At 36.4% G+C, this 27,560-nt stretch overlaps 1 protein-coding gene and 1 long non-coding RNA gene across 6 annotated transcripts in view; one reads left to right on the top strand and one right to left on the bottom strand.

Annotated features, from left to right (window-relative positions):
• The window catches only part of YIPF7 (Yip1 domain family member 7), a 56,063-nt gene extending 31,043 nt beyond the window's left edge, over positions 1 to 25,020 (top strand). For 2 of the 3 annotated variants that reach the window (XM_054682862.2, XM_054682863.2), the window contains exons 3-6: positions 11,258 to 11,422; positions 17,790 to 17,934; positions 22,568 to 22,749; positions 24,778 to 25,020. In XM_054682862.2, the coding sequence (XP_054538837.1) occupies positions 11,258 to 11,422; positions 17,790 to 17,934; positions 22,568 to 22,749; positions 24,778 to 24,940 (655 nt within the window). In that variant the 3' untranslated portion in view covers positions 24,941 to 25,020. Of the gene's footprint in view, positions 1 to 4,446; positions 4,605 to 11,257; positions 11,423 to 17,789; positions 17,935 to 22,567; positions 22,750 to 24,777 lie in introns of those variants that run through there. The other variant, XM_054682861.2, reaches the window with a different exon arrangement.
• Positions 11,327 to 26,824, bottom strand: LOC129143716 (uncharacterized). 3 transcript variants are annotated; one of them, XR_008547492.2, is made up of 5 exons: positions 26,682 to 26,824; positions 25,387 to 25,576; positions 21,041 to 21,225; positions 17,884 to 17,999; positions 11,327 to 11,414 (listed from the first exon to the last, which is right to left on the bottom strand). It is a non-coding gene; the product is annotated as an uncharacterized LOC129143716 (long non-coding RNA). The 3 variants fall into 3 exon arrangements; XR_008547491.2 differs by having other exon boundaries at positions 25,473 to 25,576; positions 26,682 to 26,797; XR_008547490.2 differs by lacking the exon at positions 11,327 to 11,414 and having other exon boundaries at positions 17,912 to 17,999; positions 25,503 to 25,576; positions 26,682 to 26,810.
• Between the last annotated feature and the right edge of the window lie 736 nt (positions 26,825 to 27,560).

Genomic DNA, 27,560 nt, shown 5'->3' with positions numbered 1-27,560 from the left:
GTACAATAAGAGAGAAAAAACTTTCTCCCTAAGCAAGGACTCATGGACTGCGGCTTTATCCACCCATCCCACGCACTCCAATTTTCTTTTTCCATTTGACTGAACATTTCCTAGAAATCAAAATGACAAAGAGATGGAAATTAATGTAGTCAGATGAGGAAAGCTCATAATTTTACAGTACCAGGTTGACGGCCTACCCTGCTTCAGATGCTTAGCATTTAAATCTAAGTCCTGATTTGGATGCAGCAACATTTAAATTCCGATTCACACTGTGCATCTCAGGAATTAGGAAAGGGCATAGTAGCTGTGGTAGTTTTATGAGGTACGTAAAACATGGAGTCAGGTCAGTGATTTACTATGTACGTCAAAGGAAATCCAGAGATTTGATCTTTTATTCATACCATGAATAGTTCAATTAAAATATACCCCATATCAGAACAAGATGATGATCATCCTGGCAAAAGATGTGGGAACCTAGAGAATAGTTATAATCAGTCATTCAGCTTCTGTTTCTCTGTCTCTGTCTTTGCCTCTCTCACTCTCTCTCTTCCTTCACGCCTGTCCACAGTATATGAGAGCTCATTTTAAAAAGGCTGTTTGGCTCAATGGTGTATTGATCTGAAAGCTGGGTGACTGTGCTCACTAAGACGGTGAAGATATTTATATTTAAAAACAAGTTTTCTTATTTTAGAATGAACAGTAGGATCATTATCTTTTTAAAAACATAATTATTCAGCCATTCAGATAGGGATAATTTCCAACCATCTATAGGTAGTTACTGAGGCTATATTTTTCCACCTTTTGAAATGTGAAATCTATTCATATTATGTGGAAAAAAGAAATAGATACTATTGCAGAAAGGTATGAACAACTGGAAAAATCCCTTTGAGTGGTTTGGTAGGACCTTAACAGATAAATATTGAATCATCATCTTTTCTGAATCCTCAGACCTGATCTTCTAGTATTTCAAACACAGTTAAGGCATCACTGTGTACCCAGCTATACCAACCAGAGTATAGGAATGTTGCAGAAGCCAACTCTCCCAGCTACCACTCCCTGACTCATGCTACCACCAAACTCATCCTATTTGATAAGGTCTTACCAAGGGCACTTAGATTGCCTGAGTTTACAAGCTTAATTGGAAATTTACATAGATAAGTTACACAGATATGGTTTTGAATCAGTTATGTTTAACTAGTTAATTCTATGTTGCCTCTGGAATTAATAAACACCAAAAAGTTCTGAGCTGTTCTTGTTAAACATTTTCCTTGACTCCACCAACATCTCTGCTTTTAGAAAACTATAAGATATCTAATTGTATCCAGTATAGAATTTGGAAAATATAGAAGCATATGAATAAAATACTAAAATCACTTCAAATCTTGTCTCCAAGACATGACTATTATTAACAATTTGGTGTACCTCCTTGCTGCCTTTATTCTATTTTCCTATGAATGTGTATATTTTATATATTTAAAAATAAAATACTATTTTTCAATGAATGTATATGTATTTATGAGTACTTATAAATGAAATTTGCTGATTGTTCTAAAGGAGCCCTACAGTCACTTCTCGGTAGTTTGAAGTGATTTTTAAAGGAAGAGGAGATGTTTACTAACAAAGCTAAAGTTTAAATTCAACGAGCCAGAGTTCAATGTTTCTTTTGATATAACTCAGTTAACATTTATTTTATCTGCAATAGTGTGCTGAATTTGAAATTATCACAATTTCAGTATTTATCTTCCAATAGAGCTAATGGAGATACTGCATAATACAGGAGAAGAGTTACATTTTCTTGGCATATTCTGCAAAAGTCTTATTGTGTGTGAGGTACAAATATATAACTTTAACATCTTAAATATTGAGCATATTAATCTGACTTATTACATTACCTCTAATAGGTTAATCGTCAAGGACTATAGGCTTAATAGAGCAAATAGTGAAGTGTCCAGATCCATTATCTCAGAGACTTTTTTCATGAAAGGATATTGTAGGCTTGAAAGATGTCTCTAAGAATATATGAAAACTCATTGGCATAGCCATTCAGAGTTGGTGCCACTTAGTAAAAAAAGGAAAATACCAGAAGACATAGGGGACTAAATGTAAATTCATAATATGTGTTTAAAATTAAGGTTGTTCATATAAATTTTTTGAAAAAACCCTAAAACATAAGAATTGGGTTATTTACTGTATCAGGCCATTCCCACACTGCTATGAAGAAATTCTTGAGACTGGGTAATTTATAAAGCAAAGAGGTTTAATTGGCTCATAGTCCCACAGGCTGTAGAGGAAGCATGGCAGCAGCTGCTTCTGAAGAGGCCTCAGGGAGCTTTTACTCATGGCAGAAGGCAAAGCAAGAGCAGGAGTCTCAGATGGCAGGAGCAGAACCAAGAGAGAGTGGGGAGGTGCTGCACATCTTTAAACAACCAGATATCATGATAACTTTATCAAAGAGCAGAAATGGGGGATGGTGCAAAACCATCTATGAGAAACCAAATCCATGATCCAATCACCTCCCTCTAGGCCCCACCTCCAGCTGGGGATTTCATTTCAATGTGAGATTTGGGTGGGGACACAGATCCAGACCATATCCTTCTACCCCTGGACCCTCCCAAATCTCGTCCTCACATTTCAAAGTTCAAATTAAGCCTTCCCAACAATTCCCCAAAGTCTTAACTCACTCCAGCATTAACTCAAAAGTCCAAGTCCGAAGTCTCACCTGACACAAGGCTAGTCCCTTCTGCCTATGATCCTGTAAAATCAAAAACAAATTAGTAACTTCCAAGATACAATAGAGGTGTAGGCATTCTAAAAGGGATAAATTGGCCAAAAAAAGGGAATGTCCCATGCAAGTTTAAAACCCAGCAGTGCAGTCATTAAATCTTAAAGCAAATTTGTCCAACCCACAGCCCACAGGCTGTGTGCAGCCCATGGTGGCTTTAATGTGGCCCAACACAAATTCATAAACTTTCTTAAAACATTATGAGATACTTTTGCAATTTTTTTAGCTCATCCACTATCATTAGTGTTAGTATATTTTATGTGTGGCCCTACACAATTCTTCTATTTCCAGTGTGGCCCAGGGAAGCTAAAAGATTGGACACCCCTGTGTTAAAGCTTCAAAATAATTTCATTTGACTTCATGTCCTACATCCAGATCACACTGATGCAAGAGGTAGGCTCCCAAGGCCTTGGGCAGCATCAACCCTGTGGCTTTGCAGGGTGCACCAAGTTCTGGTGATGAATGTCTGAGGCTTTTCTAGATGCAGGTTGCAAGTTTCTGGGGGATCTACCATTCTGGGGTCTGGATGATGATGGCCCTCTTCTCACAGCTGCACTGTGAGGGACTCTGTGTGGAGACTCTGTGTGGGGTCTTCAACCCCTCTTTTTCATTCCACACTTCCCTAGTAGAGGTGTTCCATGAGGGCTCCACCCCTGCAGCAGGCTTCTGCTTGGACATCCAGGCTTTTCCATAAATCCTCTGGAATCTAGGTGGAGCTTCCAAGCCTCAACTCTTGCACTCTGTGCACCTGCAGGCTTTACACTATGCGGAAGCCACCAAGACTTATAGCTTGCATCCTCTGAAGCAGTGAGCTGTAACTGGGCTCATTTGCCCCAAGGCTGGAGCTGGAGTGGCCAGAATGCAGGGAGCAATGTCCTGAGGCTATGAAGGTTAAGAGGGGTCCTGGGTCTGGCCCATGAAACCATTCTTCCCTCCTAGGCCTCTGAGCCTGTGATGGGAAGGACTGACACAAAGGCCTTTGAGTCCTTTTCCTGTTTTCTTGGCTAATAGCATATGGCTCTTTTTTTTAACTTATGCAATTTTTTTGTAGCCTGCTTGAATTCCTCCCTTGAAAATGGGCTTTTCTTTTCTATCATTTGGCCATTCTGCAAATCTTCCTAACTTTTACACTCTGGTTCATTTTTAAATATAATTTCAAGTTTCAGATCATTTCTTTGCTCACACATATAAACATAGATTGTTAGAAGCAGCCAGGTCATATCTTGAAGGCTTTACTGCTTAGAAATTTCTTCCACTAGATGCCCTAAACCATCATTCTCACTTTTAAAATTTCACACTTCCCTAGAGAAGGGGGCACAATGCACCCAGTCTCTTTGCTAAAGCATAGCAAAAGTGACTTTTACTCCAGTTCCCACTAAGTTTCTCATTTCCCTCTGAGATCTCAGCCTAGACTTCATTGTCCATGTCACTGTCAGCATTTTGGTCATAACAATTTAACGAGTCTTTAGGAAGTTCCAAATTTTTCCTCATCTTCCTGTCTTCTTCTGAGCCCTCCACACTCTTCTGACATCTACCTGTTACCCAGTTCCAAAGCCACTTCCACATTTCCAAGTATCTTTATAGCAATGCCCCCACTCTTCAGTACCAATTTCTTGTATTAGGCCATTCTTGCACTACTATAAAGGAATACCTGAGACTGGATAATTTATAAAGAAAAGAGGTTTAATTGACTCATGGTTCCACAGGCTGAACAGGAAACATGGCAACAGCTGCTCCTGGGGAGGTCTCAGGGAGCTTTTACTCATGGTGGAAGGCACAGGAGAATCATCTCACACGGCAGGAGCAGGATCAAGAGAGAGAGGTGGGAAGTGCTACACACTTTTAAACAATCAGATCTCATGAGAACTCTATCATGAGAACAGCCCTAGGGGGATGGTGGTAAACCATTCATGAGAAATTGCCCCCATAATTCAATCACCTCCCACTAGGCCCCACATCCAGCATTGGGGATTACATTTCAACATGAGATTTGGGTGGGGACACAGATCCAAACTATATCATTTACAGATTTTTTGGATCATACTTTGGACTAATAATGTGATTCTTTTGGTATTGGTTATGCTTTTTTTATTGAGATGCAACATTTAATATTACAGTGATGGTATACAAAGATATAAGATAAAGAAAGCTATAATTTAAATTTAGATAGTTATCAAAGGTGAGCATGGTAATTTTATGAATAATTATGTGTTTTCCTTTATGGGACAAATTTTAACATTTTACTTTCTTAAATAAGTGGTAGAGGAATTTTAGTATTATAACCCCATTACAATAAGGACAATGGAATCCAAGCTCCTGAGAATTTTTTTCTGTAAAATTTTGTTTCTCTTTGAAGAGGATGGTCAAAGTTACTACCTGAAATAGTCCACTCATTCACAGAGGTTGCTTTGCAGCTAATAACAGTGAAGGTTATGTTTACTCAAGCCTGATTAGTAGCACCTGACATGAGTTATGGTGAGGCCAGACAAATATGGCAATGACATAGTCTTACTTAGACATTGGTCCATTTAGTCATCTTTGTGTGTCCCTTTCATTTTTCTGGAAAGGCTTACATTAAAAAAATGAGTATTGAGGGATTTTTGTCAATAAAAAAGCCATTCGGATTCCTATTTCTAATTTGTTTCTACCAGTATTTTTGATGGTGTGCCTATTTTGCTGGAAAATAGATTAGGAATATTACATATGGCTAAGTGAACAATAATAGCAGGTAATCACCATACATTCTGGCAGGTTCAAATATTATTACACCAGGCTCTTGCTCTTAATGAGCATATATTTGAGTTAGTAAATGATTAAGTGTATATCTCCCCCCTCTATATCTGTGGCTTTCTTTTCCTAAATAAGTTATTCTCTTGGTCAGGCTTACTCACATAAAGGAGGTCGAATATGTTATTCTTAGATTTCATACTAAGATTAACATTCAAAAGAAAGTACTAAAGGCCATTTTGTAAATATTTTATCATAAAGAAATTACAAGGAGTTACCAAGTTCAGAACCTTGGACTGTACATTCAGTTTACCCCAAGGGATTTTGTGAAAGAAACTTAAAACGTGTTACTGGGCAGCTCTATGTTTCTTTCCATTCTTTAAGGTAAAAGCAACTTAAAATGAATAAAAATAAAAAGCAAAAACATGTCAAAGAGGTATTATGGCTTGGCAAAATTGAATTGCCCGTTTTCAAAAAGGGACTCTTTTTTTTTTTATTCAAGATGGCTGACTTGAAGCATTTCAAGCATGTTTTATCCACTTAGAAGAAGCAAAATGGTGTGTAGACAATCACACTTCTAATATATTATCCAAGGCAGAACATTGGAATTCAACAGGAAAGTGACAGAAAACACCAAAAGCTAGGAAGGGGAAGGAAAATAGGCAGCATACATGGCCAAGACCAGCCAAGAACCAGGAATGACTCTCCAGTACAGGAGAGGGTGAGTGAGAGTCTATACGTGGTCCACTTTCCTGCTTGGCAATTGCATAATTCAGGTTATGGGAGAGCACCTTGACTCTCTCAAACCCTAGGTCTAACTTAGAAAGCAACCAGGAAACTGTGAGAAGGAACTGCTTTAGGGAGGAGCATGCCTTGGGTTCCATGCTGTTTCTGAAACCCAGGCAGCTAAAGTAAGACACCATTCTAGATCTTAGCCCTTAACATACTGTGTGAAGTCCTGAGAATTCCAGTCCTAGGCATTAGGGAAACTTAGGCTGGTGTTTGCAGAACCGGGGTGTGAACTAGGGGCTGGCCCTAACAACCAAGACTAAGAAGCTAGTGTGGCATGGGCTGCAGCCACCAGTGCAGGAAGCAGGTACTGCTCCTCTTACTTGAGCAGGATGAGAGTTGCCATGAAGGCTTAGTGTTGAGCTAAGTGGAGACTCCTATGGGCCATGAGCATGAACTGAGGGGCAACAGTTGGGTTGGCTATGACACCTGAGACAGGGGAGTGAACCCTGTCTGGACTGGGGGCTGTAAGAAGGAAGCAAGTCTCTTACTCACTGGCCAAGGCTAAGGCCACTGGGACTGGTCCCACCCTTCCCGTGGAAGGACCTCAGTGCAGTGGTGACTACACTTTACCCAAGAATTCCACCAGAGGCCCGAGGACTGTTTCTCCCCAACCTGTCATGGCCGGTGCATGCACTCATGACTGCGGGTCCTGAGTGTAAGCTTGCCCAGTCCAGCTCCATCTGGCTTTGGCCCTCAACCAGTGATAAGTGACAAAATTGAATCAGCAATAAAGAGTCTCTCAACAAAGAAAAGGCCTGGACCACATGAATTCACAGTCGAATTCTACCAAATGTACAAAAAAGAAATAATACTAATCCTCTTGAAACTGTTCCCAAAAATTCAGATGGAGGGAATTTTCTCTAAGTCATTCTACAAGGCCAGTAACACCTGATACCAAAACCAGACAAGGACACAACAACAACAACAAAAACTAGACCAATAGTTCTGATGAACATAGATGCAAATATCCTCAACAAAATACTAGCAAACCAAATGCAACAGCACATCAAAAAATAATACGCCATGATTTAGTAGGTTTTATACAAGGGATGAAAGGATGATTTAATACATGTAAAGCAATAAATGTGATAAATCACATAAACAGAGCCAAGGACAAAAAACATATGATTATCTCAATGGATGCAGAAAAGCATTTGATAAAATTCAACATCCTTTCATAATAAAAACCCTCAACAAACTAGGAATATAAGAAATGTACCTCAAAATAATAAAGTCTATTTAGGACAAATCCACAGATAACATCATGCTGAATGTGAAAAGTTGAAAGCATTTTTTCTAAGAAAAAATGAAACAAGACAAGAATGCTCACTTTCACCATTCCTGTTCAACATAGTAGTGGAAATCCTATCTAGAGAAATCAGGCAAGAGAGAAAAATAAAAGCCATCCAAATTGGTAATTGGATGATATGATCTTATTTCTAGAAAAACCTAAAGAATTCGCCAAAACCTCTTAGAGTTAATAAATGAATTCAGTAAAGCTGTAGGATATAAAATCAACACACAAAATCAGTAGCATTTCTATACAGCAATAACTGTCTAGCTGAGAAAGAAATCAAGAGGGCAATCTCATTTACAATAATTACAAGCAAAATTAGGAATACATTTATTAGCCAAGGAGGTGAAAGATATCTACAAGGAAAATGACAAACACTGATGAAAAAATATTGTGCATGACAGAAACAAATGGAAAAACATCTCATGCTCATGGATTGAAAGAATTAATATTGTTTAAATGACCATAATGCCCAAAGCAATCTATAGATTCAATGCAATCACTATCAAAATACCAGCAGCATTTATTAACAGAATTAGAAAAAAACTATCCTAAAATTCATACAGAAGGAGAAAAATAGCCTGAATAGCCAAAGCAATTCTGAGAAAAATGAACAAACCTGGAAGCATCTCATTACCTGACCTGAAATTATATTACAAGGCTATAGTAACCAGAACAGCATGGTACTGCTATAAAAATAGACATATAGATCAATGGAACATAATAGAAAACACGTAAATAAGGTCACATATTTATAGCTAACTAGTCGTTGACAAAGCTGACAACAACATAAGTTGGAAAAAGGACACCCTTTTCAATAAATGGTGCTGGGACAATTGGATTGCCATTTGCAGAAGAATTAAACTGGACCTCTATCTCCCACCATATACAAAAATAAACTCAAGATGGATTAAAGACTTAAACATAAAACCTTAAACTATAAAAATGCTTGAATAAAACATAGGGAAAACTTTTGGACACTGGTCTAGGCAAAGAATTTATGACTAAGACCTCAAAAGCATAGGAAACAAAAACAAAAATAGACAAATGGGATTTAATTTAAAACTTCTGCACAGCAAAAGAAATAATCAACAGAGTGAAGAGACAGCCAGTAGAATGGGAGAAAATATTTGGAGAATATTCATTTGACAGGGGACTAAAAACCAGATATACAAGGAACTGAATTCAACAGACAAAAACCCTGAAACAATCCCATTAAAAAGTGGACAAGGAGTAAGGTGGTATTGCATCATGGTTTTGATTTGCATTTCCCTGATCATTAGTGATGCTGAGCATTTTTTCATATGTTTGTTGGTCATTTGTATATCTTCTTTTCAGAATTGTGTTTATGTCCTTAGCCTACTTTTTGATGGACTGTTTTGCCCTCACCTGTCATGGCTGGTACATGCACTCATGACTGGCGGGCCTGAGTGCAAGCTTGCCTAGTCCAGCTCCATCTGGCTTTGGCCCCCAGCCAATAATGATTCAAGATTGAATCAGCAATAAAAACAGCCAACAAACAGCCAAAAAAAAAAAAAAACCCTGAAACTCAACAGCCAAAAAACCCTGAAACAATCCCATTGAAAAGTGGGCAAGGAGTAAGGTGGTATCGCATCATGGTTTTGATTTGCATTTCCCTGATTATTGGTGACGTTGAGCATTTTTTCACATTTGTTGGCCATTTATATATCTTCTTTTGAGAATTGTCTGTTTATGTCCTTACCCTACTTTTTGATGGGAATTTTTTTCTTGATAATTTGTTTGAGTTCCTTGTGGATTCTGGATATTAGTCACTTTTGAATACTATTCAGCCATAAAAAGGAACGAATTAATGGCATTTGCAGCAACCTAGATGGAACTGGAGACTGTTATTCTAAGTGAAGTAACTCAAGAATGGAAAACCAAACATTGTATGTTCTCTCTTATAAGTAGGAGCTAAGCTATGAGAATGCAAGGGCATAAGAATAATACAATGGGCTTTGGGGACTCGAGGGAAAGGGTGGGAGGGGTGTGAGGAATAGAAGACTACAAATTGGGTTCAGTGTATACTGCTCAGGTGATGGGTACACCAAAATCTCATATATCACCAGTAAAGAACTTACTCATGTAACCAAATACCACCTGTTCCCCCAAAACCTATGGAAATACAAAATTTTTTTAAAAAAGAAAAAAGTGGGCAAGAATATGAATAGACATTTTTCAAAAGAAGACATTTGAATGGCCAACAAGTATATGAAACAATGCTCAAAATCACTAATCATCAGAGAAATGAAAATTAAAACAACAGTGAGATATCATCTTCCCCCAGTCAGAATGGCTCTTATTAAAACGACAAAAAGTAACAGATGTTGATGAGGATGTAGAGAAAAGGGAACTCTTACACACTGTTGGTGGGAATGTAAATTATTAGCCTCTATGGAAAACAGTATGAAGATTTCTCAAAGAACTAAAAATAGAATGACTATTTTATCAAGCAATCCCACTACTGGGTATATATCCAAAGGAAAAGAAGTCAATATATCAAAAAGATACCTGCACTCATATGTTTATTGAAGCACTATTCACAATAGCAAAGATATGAAATTAACCTAGTATCCACCAATGGATGAATGAATAAAGAAAATGTGGTATATATACAATGAAATACCATTCAGCCATGAAAAGAATAAAATCATGTCATTTACAACAATATAGATGGAAATGGAAATCACTATCTTAAGTGAAACAAACCAGGCACAGAAAATCAAATATCACGTTTTTACTCATAAACGTGCTAAAAATATGTACACATGGAAGTAGAGAGTAGAATCATTGGCAATTGATACTTGGAAGGGTGAGGGGGTAGGAGAGGAGTGATGATAAATTAGTTAATGCATATAATGAATGTTATTTGGGTTTTGGATACCCTAAAAGCTCTAATTTGACCACTACACAATCTATGCATGTAACAAAATTTTATATGTACCCCATAAATTTGTACAAATAAAATAAAGAGACACTAAAGCCAACTAGATAATACATTTAGCTAGGAACTCAGAGACAATTCTATTGGCAATGACTGTCTTGGAATGCCTGGAACTGAAGTGTATTTCCTTATGCACAGCAATTAGTGTATGTATTTATTTTTCCTATCAGTTGACTATACTATTAAAATTATATTTTTTCCTGGCTGCTTCCACATATTTGGAGGGGCTTCATGGCTGGAGACTGTCCCTGAAGATAAGTTAAAAAGCATCAGCGTGTGGCGAGCAGATCACTGCTCAGAAAGCTTCACACCAGAGTCCAGCACCTGCAATTTTATTTTGTGTTACTGGACAAGTTGTTTAGTCTCTGTGAAATTCTATGTCTTTTTCTGTAAAATGGGATTAGAAATACAGCTTTTACCTTGTAGAGTTTTAATTGAGAAAAGATTAGGGGAAGCATTCAGCATGTTGTCCGTGCTCAATTAATGTTTATTGGTGTGGATTATTTTTCTAGAAGGCTTTAGATGACCAGTTATTTTACATTTTTGGACTAAAGTTAAATTTTAAGTAAGTTGTTTCTTTCATGAGTAAATACTCATAAAAACTACATGAATTCATGTAAGTAAAATTGTAATTTTCCTCCTTTGTCATGATACCTTTTACTTAGACATATAAATGTTTGTATTTTTCTTTTTCTAGACAACAAGCTGGTGAGCAGCCTCAGCCTGCCTCCTTTGTTCCATCAGAGATGCTCATGTCATCAGGTTACGCAGGACAATTTTTTCAGCCAGCATCCAACTCAGATTATTATTCACAATCTCCTTACATTGACAGTTTTGATGAAGAGCCTCCTTTGCTAGAAGATAAGTTAAGGAAGTGTTATTAATGTGTGTACAGCTAGAAGAATAATAGCAATAATTAGCACTTAATGTGTGCTGTCAGCCTGCAGTGTACAGTGTCTTATGTTTGATTGTTTCACATATAACAAGAGTTTGCTGAACCAAAACCCTTAAACCATTGGAAGTTTGTCGCATGTTTGCATAGGGGAAATTGGATGCAGATATGGGATATTCTGTGATATTGCTGCACTTATTAAATGCTCCTTCACTGTTTCTTAAATTCAAACTCCTTGGCCAAGAATAGAAAAAAATGAAGACATCTTTTGGCAGAGTAGTTACATCAAAGTGACCACCCTTCCCACCCTGTTAATGAAGCACTTCATAACAGCGTATTTTATTTTCTGCTATGTTTTCCTGGGAGCAAAGTGGATATTTTCTCAAATTAATATTTTTGTTGTCATTGTTGACATGGAGACAAGCCAGTTTTTTTTCTTTCCTGACTCATACAAGCCCTTTCATATCAGCTTGGCATGGGTAGGTGAGGAAGAACATAAATCCAGTAAATAACGCTGCTGGTGGGAAGGAAATCCAGAGATTCTTGGAACTGAAGGTACTTAGGGGATTTTGGAGTTGTTCCATCCATTGATTTTTTTTTTTCCATATGTAGCCAGTCTGTATGTGCTGTTTTTGCTCTTAAACAATGTTAATACAATGCTGGAAACATAGGTGTTAAGACGCTAAAACCCAAGTGGATTTAAATTGGAGAACCAAGCAGAAACAGTCACTGGTTAACTACTCCACGTCCTTTGCATGTAGTCAAGTGAAAAGGAATAGATTAAAATTTCTAGTATTTTACATCACAAGATGTAAAGGTGTTTGCCTCACATGAACACAACCAGCCACATTCTTCTTTCTTTTCCTTAAAAATATAAAAACGTGAAAGATTTAAACTGTTCAGAACAGAACAGAGATTTATATAATCGATCTTTTGGCTCTTTAGAAGCCAGTCAAGTTTCTGGATCAGTTATCTTTAACCAGTTCATTCATTTTTGCCTCTACAAGTAATAAACACCTAGAAGTTACAAGTTATTCTTGTTAAACATTTTCCTTGACTTTGCCAATATCTCTGCCTAATTGTCTTCAGAATTTGGAAAACATAGAAACATAAGAATAAAAATATAAAAATTACTTCAATTCTTGTCTCAAAGACATGACTATCATTAACAATTTGATGTATTTTCTTCTAGCCTTTATTCTATTTTCCTATAAATGCCTGTGTATATGTATTATGTATGAATATATATGCATACTTTAAAGTAAAATACTATTTTTTCAATGAATATATAGGCATCTGAGTACTTAAGTATTATATTCTTTTTATTTACTTTATGTCACAAGTATTTTTTTTCTTTTTGAGATGGAGTCTTACTCTGTTGCCGAGGCTGGAGTGCAGTGGCCCAATCTCAGCTCTCTGCAACCTCTGCCTCCCAGGTTCAAGCGATCCTCCTCCCTCAGCCTCCTGAGTAGTTGAGACTACAGGTGCACACCACCGTGCATGGCTAATTTTTGTGTTTTTAGTAGAGACAGGGCTTTGCCATGTTGTCAAGGCTAGTCTCGACCTCCTGACTTTGGGTGATCCACCCGCTTTGGCCTCCCAAAATGCTGGGATTACAGGCATGAGCCACTGTGCCCAGCCTGTCACGAGCACTTCTATGCAAGCATTCTTTAAAGTCATTAAATATTATTTGAAAACAATTTATAATGGTTTCATAGAGTTCTATCATATAACATAACTGTAATTTAAACACACCTTAAAGGTTATTCCTTATAGCAAGTAATGCTTTGTTGACCATCATAGGAAACCATCTTTAACCTTTATAGAGTCTGTCCTTAGGATGTACCCATAACAGTGGGATTGCTGGGTTAAAGGTACTGACACTGTCAACTGATCTCAAAAATGATGTTCTACTCCACTTCCAGAGTAGAATATGACATGTCTTTGTCAATTTTGTAGGAAAAAAGGAAAAAGGAATACTTTGTACCTCTGGGTTACTAAAAAAATTTTGACATTTCTCATATGTGTATTGACTTTTTATTTTTCATGGGTTTTTTTGTTCAGATTTCTATAGAATCTAAAGAGTTTTCTTTCCTCGTTTTTTAGGGATTTTATATAGTAACCATATTAATTATTGTCTAGAATGTGCATTTTAAACTTTTTTTTTCCTAGCTTGTGTTTGCCACCTAATTTGTTTATGGGTCTTTGGGACATATTAAAAATGTGATATTAATTTTTTAAACCCAGCATATCTTTCCTAGTAACATTTCTTTCCAATTGTTCTTTGTTTAGAGTCTATTTCTCCAGCTCTAGGTACTGCCTCTATCTCCTTATAGATGCTCACATTTTAAAATTATCCTTTTATGTTTTTTGTTTTATATTGAAATTTTTATTCAATAGTTGTTTAAGCTTAATATGTGAAGTAAGGATTTATTTTTTTTCCTGTGCTGCTTAGCTAATTTTTTTCCTGCAGCATTTGTTGAAAGTAATCTTCTCTACTATCTGAAATGTCTCTATTGTTGCATTAATTTACCACTTTCTATGCATCCTCCTCTAACATGTCTTCCAATTTGAATAGAAAATATGTAATAGATTTTTATTTCCATTTTATACAGCTCAGAGTTAATTTCCCCAAAATATATAGTGTATTAGAACAGCAGTCCCCAACCTTTTTGGCACCAGGGAACAGTTTTGTGGAAGACAATTTTTCCACAGCCAGGTTGGGGAGATGATTTTGAGATGAAACTCTTCCACTTCAGATCATCAGGCATTAGTTAGATTCTCATAACAAGCGTGCAGCCTAGATCCTTTGCATGCACAGTTCATAATAGGGTTCACGCTCCTATGAGAAACTAATGCAGCTCATCTGGCAGGAGGCGGAGCTAAGGTGATAATACTTGTTCGCCCACTGCCCACTGCTCACCTCCACCTCCTGCTGTGTGGCCCGGTTCCTAACAGGCCATGGGCAGGTAGATATGGGTCCACGGCCCGGGGATTGGGGACACCTGTATTAGAAGATAGAGTACCTAATATAATTTTGTGTTTTGAATCTATGAAATATCTGGATTTTGGATCCAATGTGTTCTTTAAGCTGAGTGACTTGTGAAAGCCTCAAGCCTCTTTTGTCTAAAGATATGAAAAAGGCGAGGGTATGTCTTTTTCAGATATAAAAAAATACAATTTCTAGGATAACGCATTAAATAACATTTACTAGTTTTTATTGACAATCCAACAGAATGGCCTATAAAATTATGAAGCTATAATACTATGCACAAAAATATGTTGTTTCAAAAGTGTCCTACTTTATTTCTTAAATATTTTGTTGTCTAAAATATTTGTTTGGTTTTATGTAAGAATGATAAATTTTGCTCTTTGTTAATGTAAAATCAATATGTTAACAAATGCATTTTCAAGAATAATAATAAATTCAAGTCTGTCAGATACGAAAAATTACTGATATTTGGCATTTTGTATTTATAGCGTAGCTTGACACTTCTATATGAAAGGCCAATGCCACAATTTGCGTAGAAAATAGAGATCTTAATTCACTTTTATAGCATATGTATCATATACTTTGCTACCACTAGATGACAGCAAAACAATAAATTTTGCATTAAAATTTCACAGCAGTTTTATCTTCTTTTATTTTGTACAATAAGATGTTATATTAGAGTATCTACAATTAATAAATAGTTATAATCACTCACATACCTTATAATAAATAAAAACCACAATATTATAGAGATATATTTCAGTAGAAAGCACATAAAATCTTTATTATTACGAAAATATTTGTATGGGCTTATGTTCATTTACTGTCTCATGGCTTGATGTTAAAATATGTGCAGGAGTTAGTTATGCCATTAAATAAATGGTTGACATCAGTATGATGTTGTGTAAAGCATTTTCATCTGAATTTCTTCCAAAATAATTATATTTTCTGAGGAAAAGGTATTTGGAATTAAATACCACTTTATTGTGGTAAATACTGAAAATGTATTTTTAGCATACATGCCAAAATTAAAAAATAAAGTTTGAGCACATAAATTTCTGGTGAAATTAATTTAAAATTAATTAATTTAAAATATGTAGTATGTCTCAATTTTTAAAGTCTTCTTCTCTTTTAAAAATTACGTTAGACATTCTAACCTTTTAAGCTTGGTGAACTGCTCATATTCTTCAAAGCATATGTTCATTAATAAATATATAATTGCACTGTGCAAACAAAGGATGAAACAAGGAAGCAGAAATGTAAATTATTTGCTATTAATTTACATTCAATTTTTTTCAAGCTTAAAATAACAGATGTCATTCTGGGCATGAAATGAGTAAAACTTTATTTTTTGGTTTAGACCAGTGTCTAGCTGACCCTCTGAAAGTTTCTGAGTTGTTAGAATAAGGGTCCTCTGTGTCATAGGGATTATTAGAAGTCCATGTTGTAGTCTGTGTACAGAAAAGTTAACTTTTCAAGGTATTTAGATGATATGTGCCTCTGTAAAATAAGTTGAGCTATACCCCTGTATCTGACCAAACAGGGTTACTAAAGCTTGGAAGGGTGGTTGAGTGCCACATATAAATACATTTAGGAAGACAGTCCTTCACATGGAGGAATTGGGCTCATTTAAAAAAAAAATACAACCATTATGAGAGTAGATGAACATTGACCTGACCACAAATCTATTGTTAAACATGTGCTTTCTTGAGTCAGATTGTGCAGCATTGAAACCCAAGTTTTCTATTACTGCTTTGTGTCTTCAGACAAATTAATCTGTCAAAGCCTTATATATCTGATGCATAAAGTAGGGATAAAATAATAGTAACTGATTAATTGTGTATTTATAAGACCAATGTATGTAAATCTTGTGGAGTCCATAGCAAACACTCTGTAAATTTTAGCTTTCATTCTTCCTAGCCTCCACCTCACCCTTACTCATATTCTGAAATTATAGAAGGAGGATAACCAATTTGATTGCTGGTCCCTAAATAGTCAAGTCATACTCTTCTCTTTGAATATTCGCTTTCTCTACCCTAGATACATCTTAGTTCATCTCTACAGAAGCGGTGAGAAAAGAAACTGATCTGGTATCGATATTTATTTCTATGTTCAGGGGATGTCAAATGGCTAAGTATTTGCTTTATAGTAATAAGAGAAGCAGATTCTAGCAGAAGGACCTATGAGGCAGCAGTCAGAAGTATTTTAAAAATGGGAATCGGAGAAAAAAAATCAGAAGTTTCTAAATGGATTTGGACTCATGAACACTGAACCTCATTGATTTTGGATATTTTATTTGAATACTACCATGTATAAAAGAGAAAGGTTAACTCGTTTCAAGAATTTAATCTTTGAATGCATAGACTCAACTTCACAGTACACTGACCTTACAAAAATATGCATGCACATCATGATCACTTTTACTTACAGAAAGAGCCCTTTTCCCCTCTGTGTAGTTTCAAGCATTTAGCATAAAATTGCTCTTCTCATTAGGCATAGTGGAAGTAAAACCCCAGACTTGGACTAAGTCTCATTAGTTCATTATAGTACTGCTAATTGAAAAATTATGCCATGGCCAATATGACAGGATTTCAGAAGTGTCAGCAATTGAAAATACAGGAAAAGGGCCAGGTGTGGTGGCTAAGGTCTGTAATCCCAGCACTTTGGGAGGCCGAGGCAGGAGGGTCCCTGGAGCCCAGGAGCTCTAGACCAGCCTGGGCAACATAGTGAGACCTCGCCACTATGGAAGATAAAAGATTAACCAGGTGTGGTGGTGCATGCCTATAGTCTCAGCTACTCAAAAGGCTGAGCCAGGAGGATTGCTTGAACCCAGGAGGCGGAGGAGCTGAGATCGTGCCACTGCACTCCAGCCTGGGTGACAGAGGGAAACCCTGCCTCGAAAAAGAAATAAAAAAGAAACAGAAAATGCAGGAAAAGGAAATATCTAGATGGACAATAGGATGAAAGTTTTGATCTGTTAGCTACAATTTTATTTTTTACTGTATATTGCCAACTTCCCAATTTTCAATTAGATTTAAAGCTTGTATTTGCTGCATAAATCAGGGAATGTTTTCCTTGATGGAAATATTTCTCTAATATATTTATTTTAAGTCATTCTTTGGAAACCAAATTATTTTTTAGTTTGTTTTTTAAGATTATTATATGTTACATAGAACTTGAGTTTCTGTGTAATACAGAACATAGAACTTTAGAAGGTATGATAGAACAATCAGATTAAAATGCTAAGTAAATTAATCAGATATGTTAACCTTTAAAGAGTGTAACTTATTTTTATTTTTCTATATTTATGTTATCATATTATCTATCTTTTTTCCTTTTTACAGAACTTGGAATCCATTTTGATTACATATGGCAAAAAACTTTGACAGTGTTAAACCCAATGAAGCCAGCAGATGGCAGCATTATGAATGAAACGGACCTCACTGGACCCATTCTTTTTTGCGTAGCCCTGGGAGCCACCTTGCTTCTGGTAATGTGTCACAGGAAGCACCAGATTTTAATGCTTGTCCTTTCCAGTACTGGCTTTGAAGAAATCTGTATAAATATAAGAGAAACTGTGTCACCTTACATAGTGAATTTTTTAAGTGAGAGAGAATAATTTAACCATAGTGACAAAAATATGCTACCATTATGCATTGCAACAGCTAAAAAGTATAAATTTAAATAGAATTTCAAAAATCAGGAAGCAGATCAAAGCAGGAGATCACTTATGTCTTTTTTGTTATTAAGAAAAGACTGTAAATCTGGAATAATGGAAGGAAAACATAGATTTGGGAGATATAAGGCCTACATTTTATTTTTTGTTATTTTGTGAGAGTTCTATTGTGACACTGAAGAAGTCACTTCTCTTTGGTTACCATTTTCTTTGCTGTGATATATCTCCAGACTATTTCTAACATCTTATGAGGTACGAGACAGATCTCCTTGTTTTGGGTTAGGCTACTATAAAAATTAATTTGCAATGACAACCTATGTTTTGTTTACTCAACCTACATATTTCCTCTAAAATGTTAGTTTTCCACCTTTTATGAAGACATTTGTTCCCTGACTTCACTATATGTCTTATGTATGCTTTCATTCTTTATATCTGGAAGTAATGATATTAAGGGTCACTAGAAAATAAAGAAAAATGTACTTCCACCTAAGTAAAGTTTAAAAGAATTCTAGCTCATAGTTTAGGAAAATGTTTCATTAAGAAAAAAAGGCAGAAGAAAAAAATGAGAAAATGTCTCTGACTTTATACCAAGGAGGAGGTGGCAATACATTAAAAACAGAAAATGATAAAGATGGTTAAGCCAGTCTGAAAAGTATAGTTTCATTAAGACACAAAGAGATAAACCAGGCAGAGGAAATAATATGAGAAATTAAACATTATAGGAAAAGCTCTTACAATAACTATTTAGCCCTCTTCCCCATTTTCCTGCTCTTCATGTTCCATAATAATAATTTCTTCCAATGGATATACAGTTTTCAAAAGTAGTTGTAAAATGCATTTGCAACTAAATAAAATTCTGCTTTTCAATTATTGTATATAATCAATCAAAATACTGATAGCAATCTAGTTTCTGTAGGCAATATGGCCAATAATGTCATATTCATCCAATACAATAGTATTTAGCGATAACATCTTATTTCTTGGTACTACAGCAAATGCAAATACTCTGTAAATCAAACACTATAACAACTAGAGTTTTAATTTAGTCTCTAACCTCCCTTCTTCTGTCTTTGTCACAGTAATTTGATAATCTTAGATTAACTGCTAAGTAAGGCCATGTCAATTAATCAAATAGTCAGAAACAATCAATTTAATATATTAACTCATCTTTCTTTACAAGTCATTTGTAATAAAGCAGCTGTTGGTTCTGTAGCAGAATATTACTGCTACCATCCCTTAAAGAACAGCGTCAATTCCATTATGATCTCTCTTGGATGCATAATGTTAGTTGGAGTTATTTACATAACCCTTCTTATATTTTAAATACAAAGCAATAGAGGCAAAAAAATTCTTAACTGGAAGCGAGAAAATTGGATCTACCCTAGCTTTGCCACTTGCTGTGATCTTTAACCCTTGGCTTCATATTTCTAGGCTTTCATTTCATTTTCTTCAAGGCAAAAGTTTATTTGAGTGGCTCTTCAGGTTCTATTTAATTCTAAAATTGTGGAGAATATGTGAAAATACGTATTTTCTGAATGTCTTTATGCAAACATTATCACTTGAAAGTTTACCATTAGATGTGATAACTTCCAAATTGATTCTGATATAAAGCAAAAAGGACTCCCCAAAAACTCCAATTGAATATTACTTGAAGTATGATTTAACTCAGAATTCATTTGATTATAGGTTAATTCTTTCCTGGATATGTAGAATTAAAATGTAAGAGTGATTTTACTGGCTGACACAGGAATTTTACTAGAGAAAGCAAAACTAAATCCAGAATCAATATCCAAATCTGCTTATTATCTCTGGAGGCATAAGAGTCATAGTCACATACTCTTCCTTCTTTAAGATTTATGTTGACATAAGACACAATTCTTTCAGTAGGCTTTCTTCAGGCGAAAGGAGACAAACCAAAGAAAACAGCTTCAAGCACTTAGCACAAATTTAGTTTTACTTATTCTTTTCCCCAAAATTATTTTCATTTCCAACACCAAGAAGACAAATGGTTTAAAACTTTTGCTCCGTATAACTTTTCTGGTAGGGCCAAGAGTGTGGTCTGAAAAAGCAATATGCATGGCCAATATAAAAGTGCAATCAGAAGAACACTAAGTATTTTAAATCAAGATGTGGGGCTGGGTGCGGTGGCTCATGCCTGTAATCCCAGCACTTTGGGAGGCCGAGGCGGGCGGATCACGAGGTCAGGAGATCAAGACCATCCTGGCTAATACAGTGAAACCCCGTCTGTACTAAAAAAAAAAAATACAGAAAATTAGCCAGGTGTGGTGGGGGGCACCTGTAGTCCCAGCTACTCAGGAGGCTGAAGCAGGAGAATGGAATGAACCCAGGAGGCGGAGCTTGCAGTGAGCCGAGATAGCACCACTGCCCTCCGGCCTGGGCGAAAGAGCGAGACTCCATCACAAAAAAAAAAAAAAAAAAAAAAAAAAAAAAAAAAAAAAAGATGTGCTAATGAGGATGGAATAGGGAGGATCCTTAAAAATTTTGAGGTTAAAAAAATAGAACATTTATTTTCTATTTCAATTATAAGCCCTTGTTAGAATTTGAAACACTTTTTTAAAATGGCCATGATTTCGGCTAAATGGAATTACAACTTAAACAGGACAAACTAACAAGAGAAAGACATGATGAGAGAAGCACATAACTGCCATGAAAAGACACAACTTTACTACCAAATTAGCTTCATCTACTCCCTATTTGCCCCACTCCATTTGTAGAACTGCCTTTTCAGGACAGGAAGGTCCAGTTAGATGTCCTTTGGGCATAAGAGAGTTGTCCTATACCATTAGGACTAGCCCTACCTCAGATTTATCCCATCCAAGTAAAATATTAAGTAGATGGTTTCTCTAATGCATGACAATGATGTGAAATTGTCACTATTTTGCAAGTGGAGCAAACTCACCCAATAAAGCAGTGGATAGCTGATGTGTTTCTGTTAGCATGTCCATCATTAGCATTATTTCATTAAATAGTCACAAGCATACAGAAGGTATCATAAGAATTTATCAGTGGCTAATGCTGGAGACAATTCTGCCAGCAAAAGTCAGGAATATTTATGAAAGGACTTCGTAGTGATCAACTCTCCAACTGCAGAGGAAGAAGAATTCAGAATAGGTAAACAATTTTGAACATTAAAATAGCTATGACATTTTCCATTATCCTGATTAATTGTAAAATAAATATCTCTAAAATACTTCATAGATAATAGCATGGAGAAGGAAAAGTGGCAGCTAAAAAGCTCCCTCTCTCCTGAATCAATTTATCAGATCCTTCATTGTTTTTGTCTAATTCCCATGAAAACCAGAGACAGCCTATTCAACTTTTATCTAGAAGTTATGATGAGCATAATGTAAACATAAAAAAATAATGAATTTTTTAAACTGTAGCTTTGGTATTCTCAGATAGCAAACATTAAAATATCCTCTTCTGAAGTAATAGTAAGCTGTAAGTAATAGTACTTACTTCTGAAGTAATAGTTCTCTGAATGAATTTATTGGGGCTTGTATTCACAAAACACTAGCTTTATGAGCAATGGCTGTTTTTATGAGTTTTCCTCAGAAGATTGGTGGTGTACTCCGAACACTACTAACCTCCTTTGACAGTACACCTTTTATAATTCATTACCAGTTAGTTTATATAAATCACCTTTTCATAAGGTGTGGTTAATCAACCTGGCAATAGGTATCATGAAACATAAAAGGATTCTGTGGTCAACTAAATGCTGAATTAAATAGGGTTAAATATATGCCATTATTTTGGGACTTATTTAGGACTTGTAAGAGTTCCCATTGATGTTCAGGACCTAAATTTTAGAGCTGAAATACCTAGGTTAAAAGCCAACCTCCATTGCTTAGCGTTATATTACCTTGGGCAAGTTACTTATCCTCTCTGCACCTCAGTGTCCTCATGTGTAAAGTTGGTGTAATAATGATACTGATTTCATAAGGTTGTTATGTGGATTAGATAAATATATGTAGCACACTTAGAATGGGATCTGACATGGTAAACCCTGTAGGTGTTTGCTAATTTTACTAATATGCCTTGTAAATCTCCAAGACTAAAATTGGATTTTTTATTCCTCTGTTCAATCACTTATTTATTTAATAAATATGGGAACAAAATATAGTCTTACTTATGCCTTGTACTCGTAATGGACAACTTATAGTAAAAAATATAAGTCTAGAAATATTCAATCTTTTTTGTAGCACGCTTATCCCATCCTAACTCTAGTCAGAAGTGTTTGTTTTCAGAATCTGAATTCAAACCATTGGCCATGTTTTTCCCAGAACTTCCAGTCTCCTGATGACAGTCCTACAAAGACATGGAACAGCACTGAACTGACTCTAAGATGCTCTCTGCTTCATGATATTCAGATTTCCTCTTGGTGTCCATTGTATGTTCAAACTGTTTTTTCTTCACGTCGTTTCAGGCAGGAAAAGTTCAGTTTGGTTATGTGTATGGCATGAGTGCCATTGGCTGCCTTGTGATTCATGCCTTGCTGAACCTGAAGAGCTCTTCAGGGGTGTCGTATGGCTGTGTGGCCAGCGTGCTGGGTTACTGCCTGCTCCCCATGGTCATCCTGTCTGGCTGCGCCATGTTCTTTTCACTGCAGTAAGTGTCTGTGTGCTCTCAATGACCCCACATGCACAATCATAGCCAAGGTTTGCCACAGCCATGAAAAAGTTGAGCCCTTCCTGATTGTTTTGGTAGTGGAACTGGGAAAACCATGGCTATTAAAAGCTACACATAGATTCAGAAAAGTAGGTTAGTTTTGGCCCAGGTGCTGTTCTTACTTCAATTACTTAAAAAATAAATTAATCCAAGTTATCTTTAAAACTGGCACTTTTTGGCCGGGCGCAGTGGCTCATGCTTGTAATCCCAGCACTTTGGGAGGCCGAGGTGGGCGAATCACCTGAGGTTGGGAGTTCGAGACCAGCCTAACCAGCATGGAGAAACCCCATCTCTACTGAAAATACAAAATTAGCCAGGCATGGTGGCGCAGGCCTGTAATCCCATCTACTCAGGAGGCTGAGGCAGGAGAATCACTTGAACCCAGAGGCGGAGGTTGCAGTGAGCCGAGATCGCACCACTGCACTCCAGCCTGGGCAACAAGAGTGAAACTCCATCTCAAAAAAAAAAAAAAAAAAAAAAAAAAGAGTGAGAGAGAGAAAAACTGGCACTTTTTAAGTTGTCAGATTTTTCAATGTGAACTATCGTCATGTGTAAAATAAGAACTACAGGAACTTCACTTGTTTGATTTTGGAAGAGTAAGTGCCTGGTGAACACTGATAAATTGCTTCAGCTTTCAGGCACTCTGCCTTCTGGGCTGAAAACAACTATTCTTTCTCAGCTGGGCTCTTTGCCACGTAGAATTCCCAGGAACCCTGATGAGGATATTAATGTTGGAGAACTTTATAACATACATGCTCAGTCAATATGTTTTTTTTCTTTTTTCTTCCTTAATTTAGGCAATTAGTATGTGCAACTCAAGACCATTACTAAGCATACGTACATTAAACAACTCTAGAAATTATCCCTAATAGGTTTTACTTAAATCAATAAATGTAGTACTTATTTGGTGTTTTAAAAATATGTTTGTTTTATTAATGGTCTGAGGCATTAGAAGCTATACTGTAGAGCTTTTCACTTGTTTTGCTTTGGTTCAATTATTAGAAGTAGATATTTCTGTCATTTTCACAAATAATAAACATAATTCCCAACTTCAGTGTCAAACCAAGATCAAGTAAGGCAGTTTAGTTTGGTGGTGAAAAGAGTACTATGCTAGGAGAGATCTTGACCTATCGTCCACTTTACCATGCAATTTTTATCATCACTTTATGCTTTAAAACTGGGCAGTAGACATCTCCTGAGATTTCTCCCAGCTCTTATGTCTTATTTTTCTAAATAATGCATTCTATTTAGCACATAAGAAAGGAAATTCACTCTCGACCACCCTTCCTGCCTTATTACTCTCCAAGTGTCTAGACTTAACTATCTTATTTGCTCACTTGCCTCCGCAGTTACTTTTTGAAGACACCAGTTGAACAAATCTATTTCAGCATTCTAAAAATATACAAAATGGAACTGCAAGGATGAGGTGGGAAGCCACACACATATGTGCTTTCCTGTCCCATGTGTTCCTTACTTGAGCTGTGTCAGGCTTTTTGTGATGTCCGACAAAAACCTGAGAAGTAGATCTGGAAGTAGTGGGAACTAGGCACCCCACTGGAATGTAACTCTGTCTATCTTTCTCCTATGCTGTTGGCCAATTTTTGAGGAAAGTAGGGAAAAGGAAATCTGTAGCTATAAGGAAGTGAAGGCTCTCAATGCTGTATTTAAGGGAATTTTAAGAGTTAAGATTTGAATATTGACAGATGAGAACAGAGTGACTGCAGGTGACTTCTACTGTTTTTTTCTAATTCAGGTTTAACAGAAATATAAAATATTTAGCCTCTGTAATGAATTTGACTAAAAAATGCCTAACTGGCCAAGGGCTTTTGTTCATATATTTTATCATTTTCATTTTACTACTCGGGAAAGTAGTTATAAATATTGTGCCAAGGATATTTCAGAGGCAACTTTAACTCAATGATCTCTTTTCTACTGGCACAGGCAATCATTTCTTTGTCTTTGCTGCAGGGGCATCTTTGGAACCATGTCATCCCTGGTCATCATTGGCTGGTGTAGTCTCTCAGCTTCCAAGATCTTCATTGCAGCCTTGCACATGGAAGGACAGCAGCTTCTTGTTGCCTACCCTTGTGCCTTACTTTATGGACTTTTTGCCCTCCTAACAATTTTCTAAAGAATGTTTGAGATGGCATTTCAAGACTCTGTTTGCTGTCCAGATTATTTTGGAAATATATTAACATTCAAATTTGGTGATATGATTTCTGTTTTATTGCTTTTGAGAGAGTAATAAGCAGAGAGACAAAGCAGCACTTAAGGGTGGTGCTCTAATAGCCTGTTGGTTTGAATGATGTTTTGCTTTTGAGTTTGGTGCATTAAAACATTTCAAAATACTTAAAATCAAAAGGGATACAGTTGCTGTACTGATCGACCCTGCCTTTCTCAATAGATGTATTTCTGAGAAAAGTAAGTAAATAAACTCATATGTTTACTAAAAGGAAATCTCTAGTAAACCTTTTGAGAAACTTTCATGACAGCTCAAGCTGTGTGCTTGTGGCTAAAAACTGCACTGTTCTGCACCTTTGGAGAGTTCAGGGGTATGTTATATAGGGTTTTACTTACCTAAAGAATCAAAGAAACTCTTGCCTTTCAATTCACTTACTTTAATAACTATTCTTCAGTCTCATTTATATAATGCATTGACTCACCACTTTTTTAAGCCCTCACTTCCTTCTTACTTGGTTTAGATGCCATGGTTCATTACTATAATTTCTTTCTTGCATGTATCCTCAGCAACCTTGCCATTTTCTCCCTAAGTAGGTGAATGTTAATAGAAGAAATCCCACTTACTTCATGTTTATTGTATTACCATGTCTTAAATGGCTCCTCAGTACTACCCTTGAATCCCACTACATTCTCTTAAATTTGCCTCCGTGCTATCTGAGATGAATATATCCCACCAATTCTTCACTGCTCAAATCCCCAATACTCCTTCCTCATTTTCTACTGTTTGTTGATTCTTATTTTATTGCAAAACAGAAACATCTGGAAGAAAAGTGCTTGTCTTCTCACTTTCTTCTCTCTCAACATACATGCATCTTGACCCATATATACTCTTCTTTTCCTCTCATCTCTCTCTTCTCTCCACAGCCAGCCCCTCCACCTGCATAACCCATATTTTCTCATCACCTATCATTTATGTCAGCACGTGAACATGTTTCAATATCTCTTACCTTAAAATAAAACTCCTTTGATTTAACATCTTTCTCCAATTATGGCTCATTCTCTGCTCCTTTTTATTGCAAAAATTCTTGAAAGAATTTTCTATTGTCTCTGCTTCTACTTTATCATCTCCCATTCTTGCTTTCCTACATTCCAGGCAATAATTTATCATCCTATTCACCAAGACCACCTTTGTCAAGTTAGCAACAATGCCCACATCTTGCAACATTCAATGGTCAATTCTCAGTTTCATTTTATTTGAACCCTGACAGGTATTTATTTGATTACCCAATCTCCATTAGCCACTATGCTGAAGCATTTCTTCACTTAAATTCTAGAGTGTCACATGTTCTTGAATTATTTTCCTGCCTCACAAGTAGCTTCTTTTCAGTCTCCTTGGCTGACCTTTCTTCTTCTCAGACTTAAATCTCTTCTCTAATTCTCCCCTGCTAGATGAGCTCATTTAATTGAACAACTTTAAAATCTAATGACCCCCAAATTTCCATCTACATTCAATGCTCTTCCCTAAGCTCTTAACATATATACACAACTTATACTTAATATTTCTATTTGATCATTAATATGATATTCTCAATAATAGCATATCTGAAACCAAACCCTTGACTTCTATCCTGTCCTAGCTGTCCCTCTTCCATATTTTCTCATCTTTATAACAAGAAGCACAAATCACTCACTGGTTCATTTACAGAGTAGTCAGTCTTGATTACTTTGACTTTCATATCCGATATCTAGTCCATCAATTATTTTGACTATGTAATCAAAACATGTCCCAAACGTGACCGTGTGTCCTGGGCTCCTTCGTTGCCCGGGCTACTCTGAACCACCCTCTTCTGTTGCCTCACGGAAGCAATTTCCTAACGGCTTCCTGCTTCCACACTTTCTCCCCCACAAGCTTTTCCTCACACCGGTGTGATCCTTTGAAAATGAAAAGCAATTATGTCATCCCAAGGCCCTTTCATGGCTTTTATTCATATTTACAATAAAACTAAACCTCCTTTTTATAACTCAGAAGCTTCCTTTTCAGAGTGGTCCCCAGAATAACAGCATTAGCATCCCTTGGAAGCTTGTTAGGAATTCAGAATCTCAGGCCCTGGCCCAGACTTCCTGAATCAGAGTCTGCATTTTAAAAAGATTCCAGATGATTTACATGCACAACTAAGTTTGAAAAGTGTGAGACAAGAAGGCCTTGCCTGCACGATCTCACTATGTCATGCTTTTGTGACATCATCTCCTTCCATTCTCTCTCTTGGTCACTGGTTTTATTGCTTCTTCTCAAACCACCAACTTTATCCACCTCAGGATCTTTATACAAATTCAGTCTACTTGCAACATTTTCCCCTCAGATCTTTCATATTATTAACTTCTCTGTTTATATGTTACCTCCTGAGAGAGGCCTTCACTGGCTTTTTTTTTTTCAACAGTACATCCACCCAGATTTGCTCAGTCCACCCTCTGCAGTAGCTGTTACAATTACTTGAAATTATGTTATTTATTTGGATACTTGCTTTCTATCCTACCCCAACTCCCCAGAAAATAAACACTCTGAGGCCAAA

This window comes from Pan troglodytes, chromosome 3 (assembly GCF_028858775.2).
Source record: "Pan troglodytes isolate AG18354 chromosome 3, NHGRI_mPanTro3-v2.0_pri, whole genome shotgun sequence".
NCBI lineage: Eukaryota > Metazoa > Chordata > Mammalia > Primates > Hominidae > Pan > Pan troglodytes.
The sequence above is the reverse complement of the archived record's forward strand: the minus strand, read 5'-3'. Positions and strand labels throughout refer to the sequence as shown.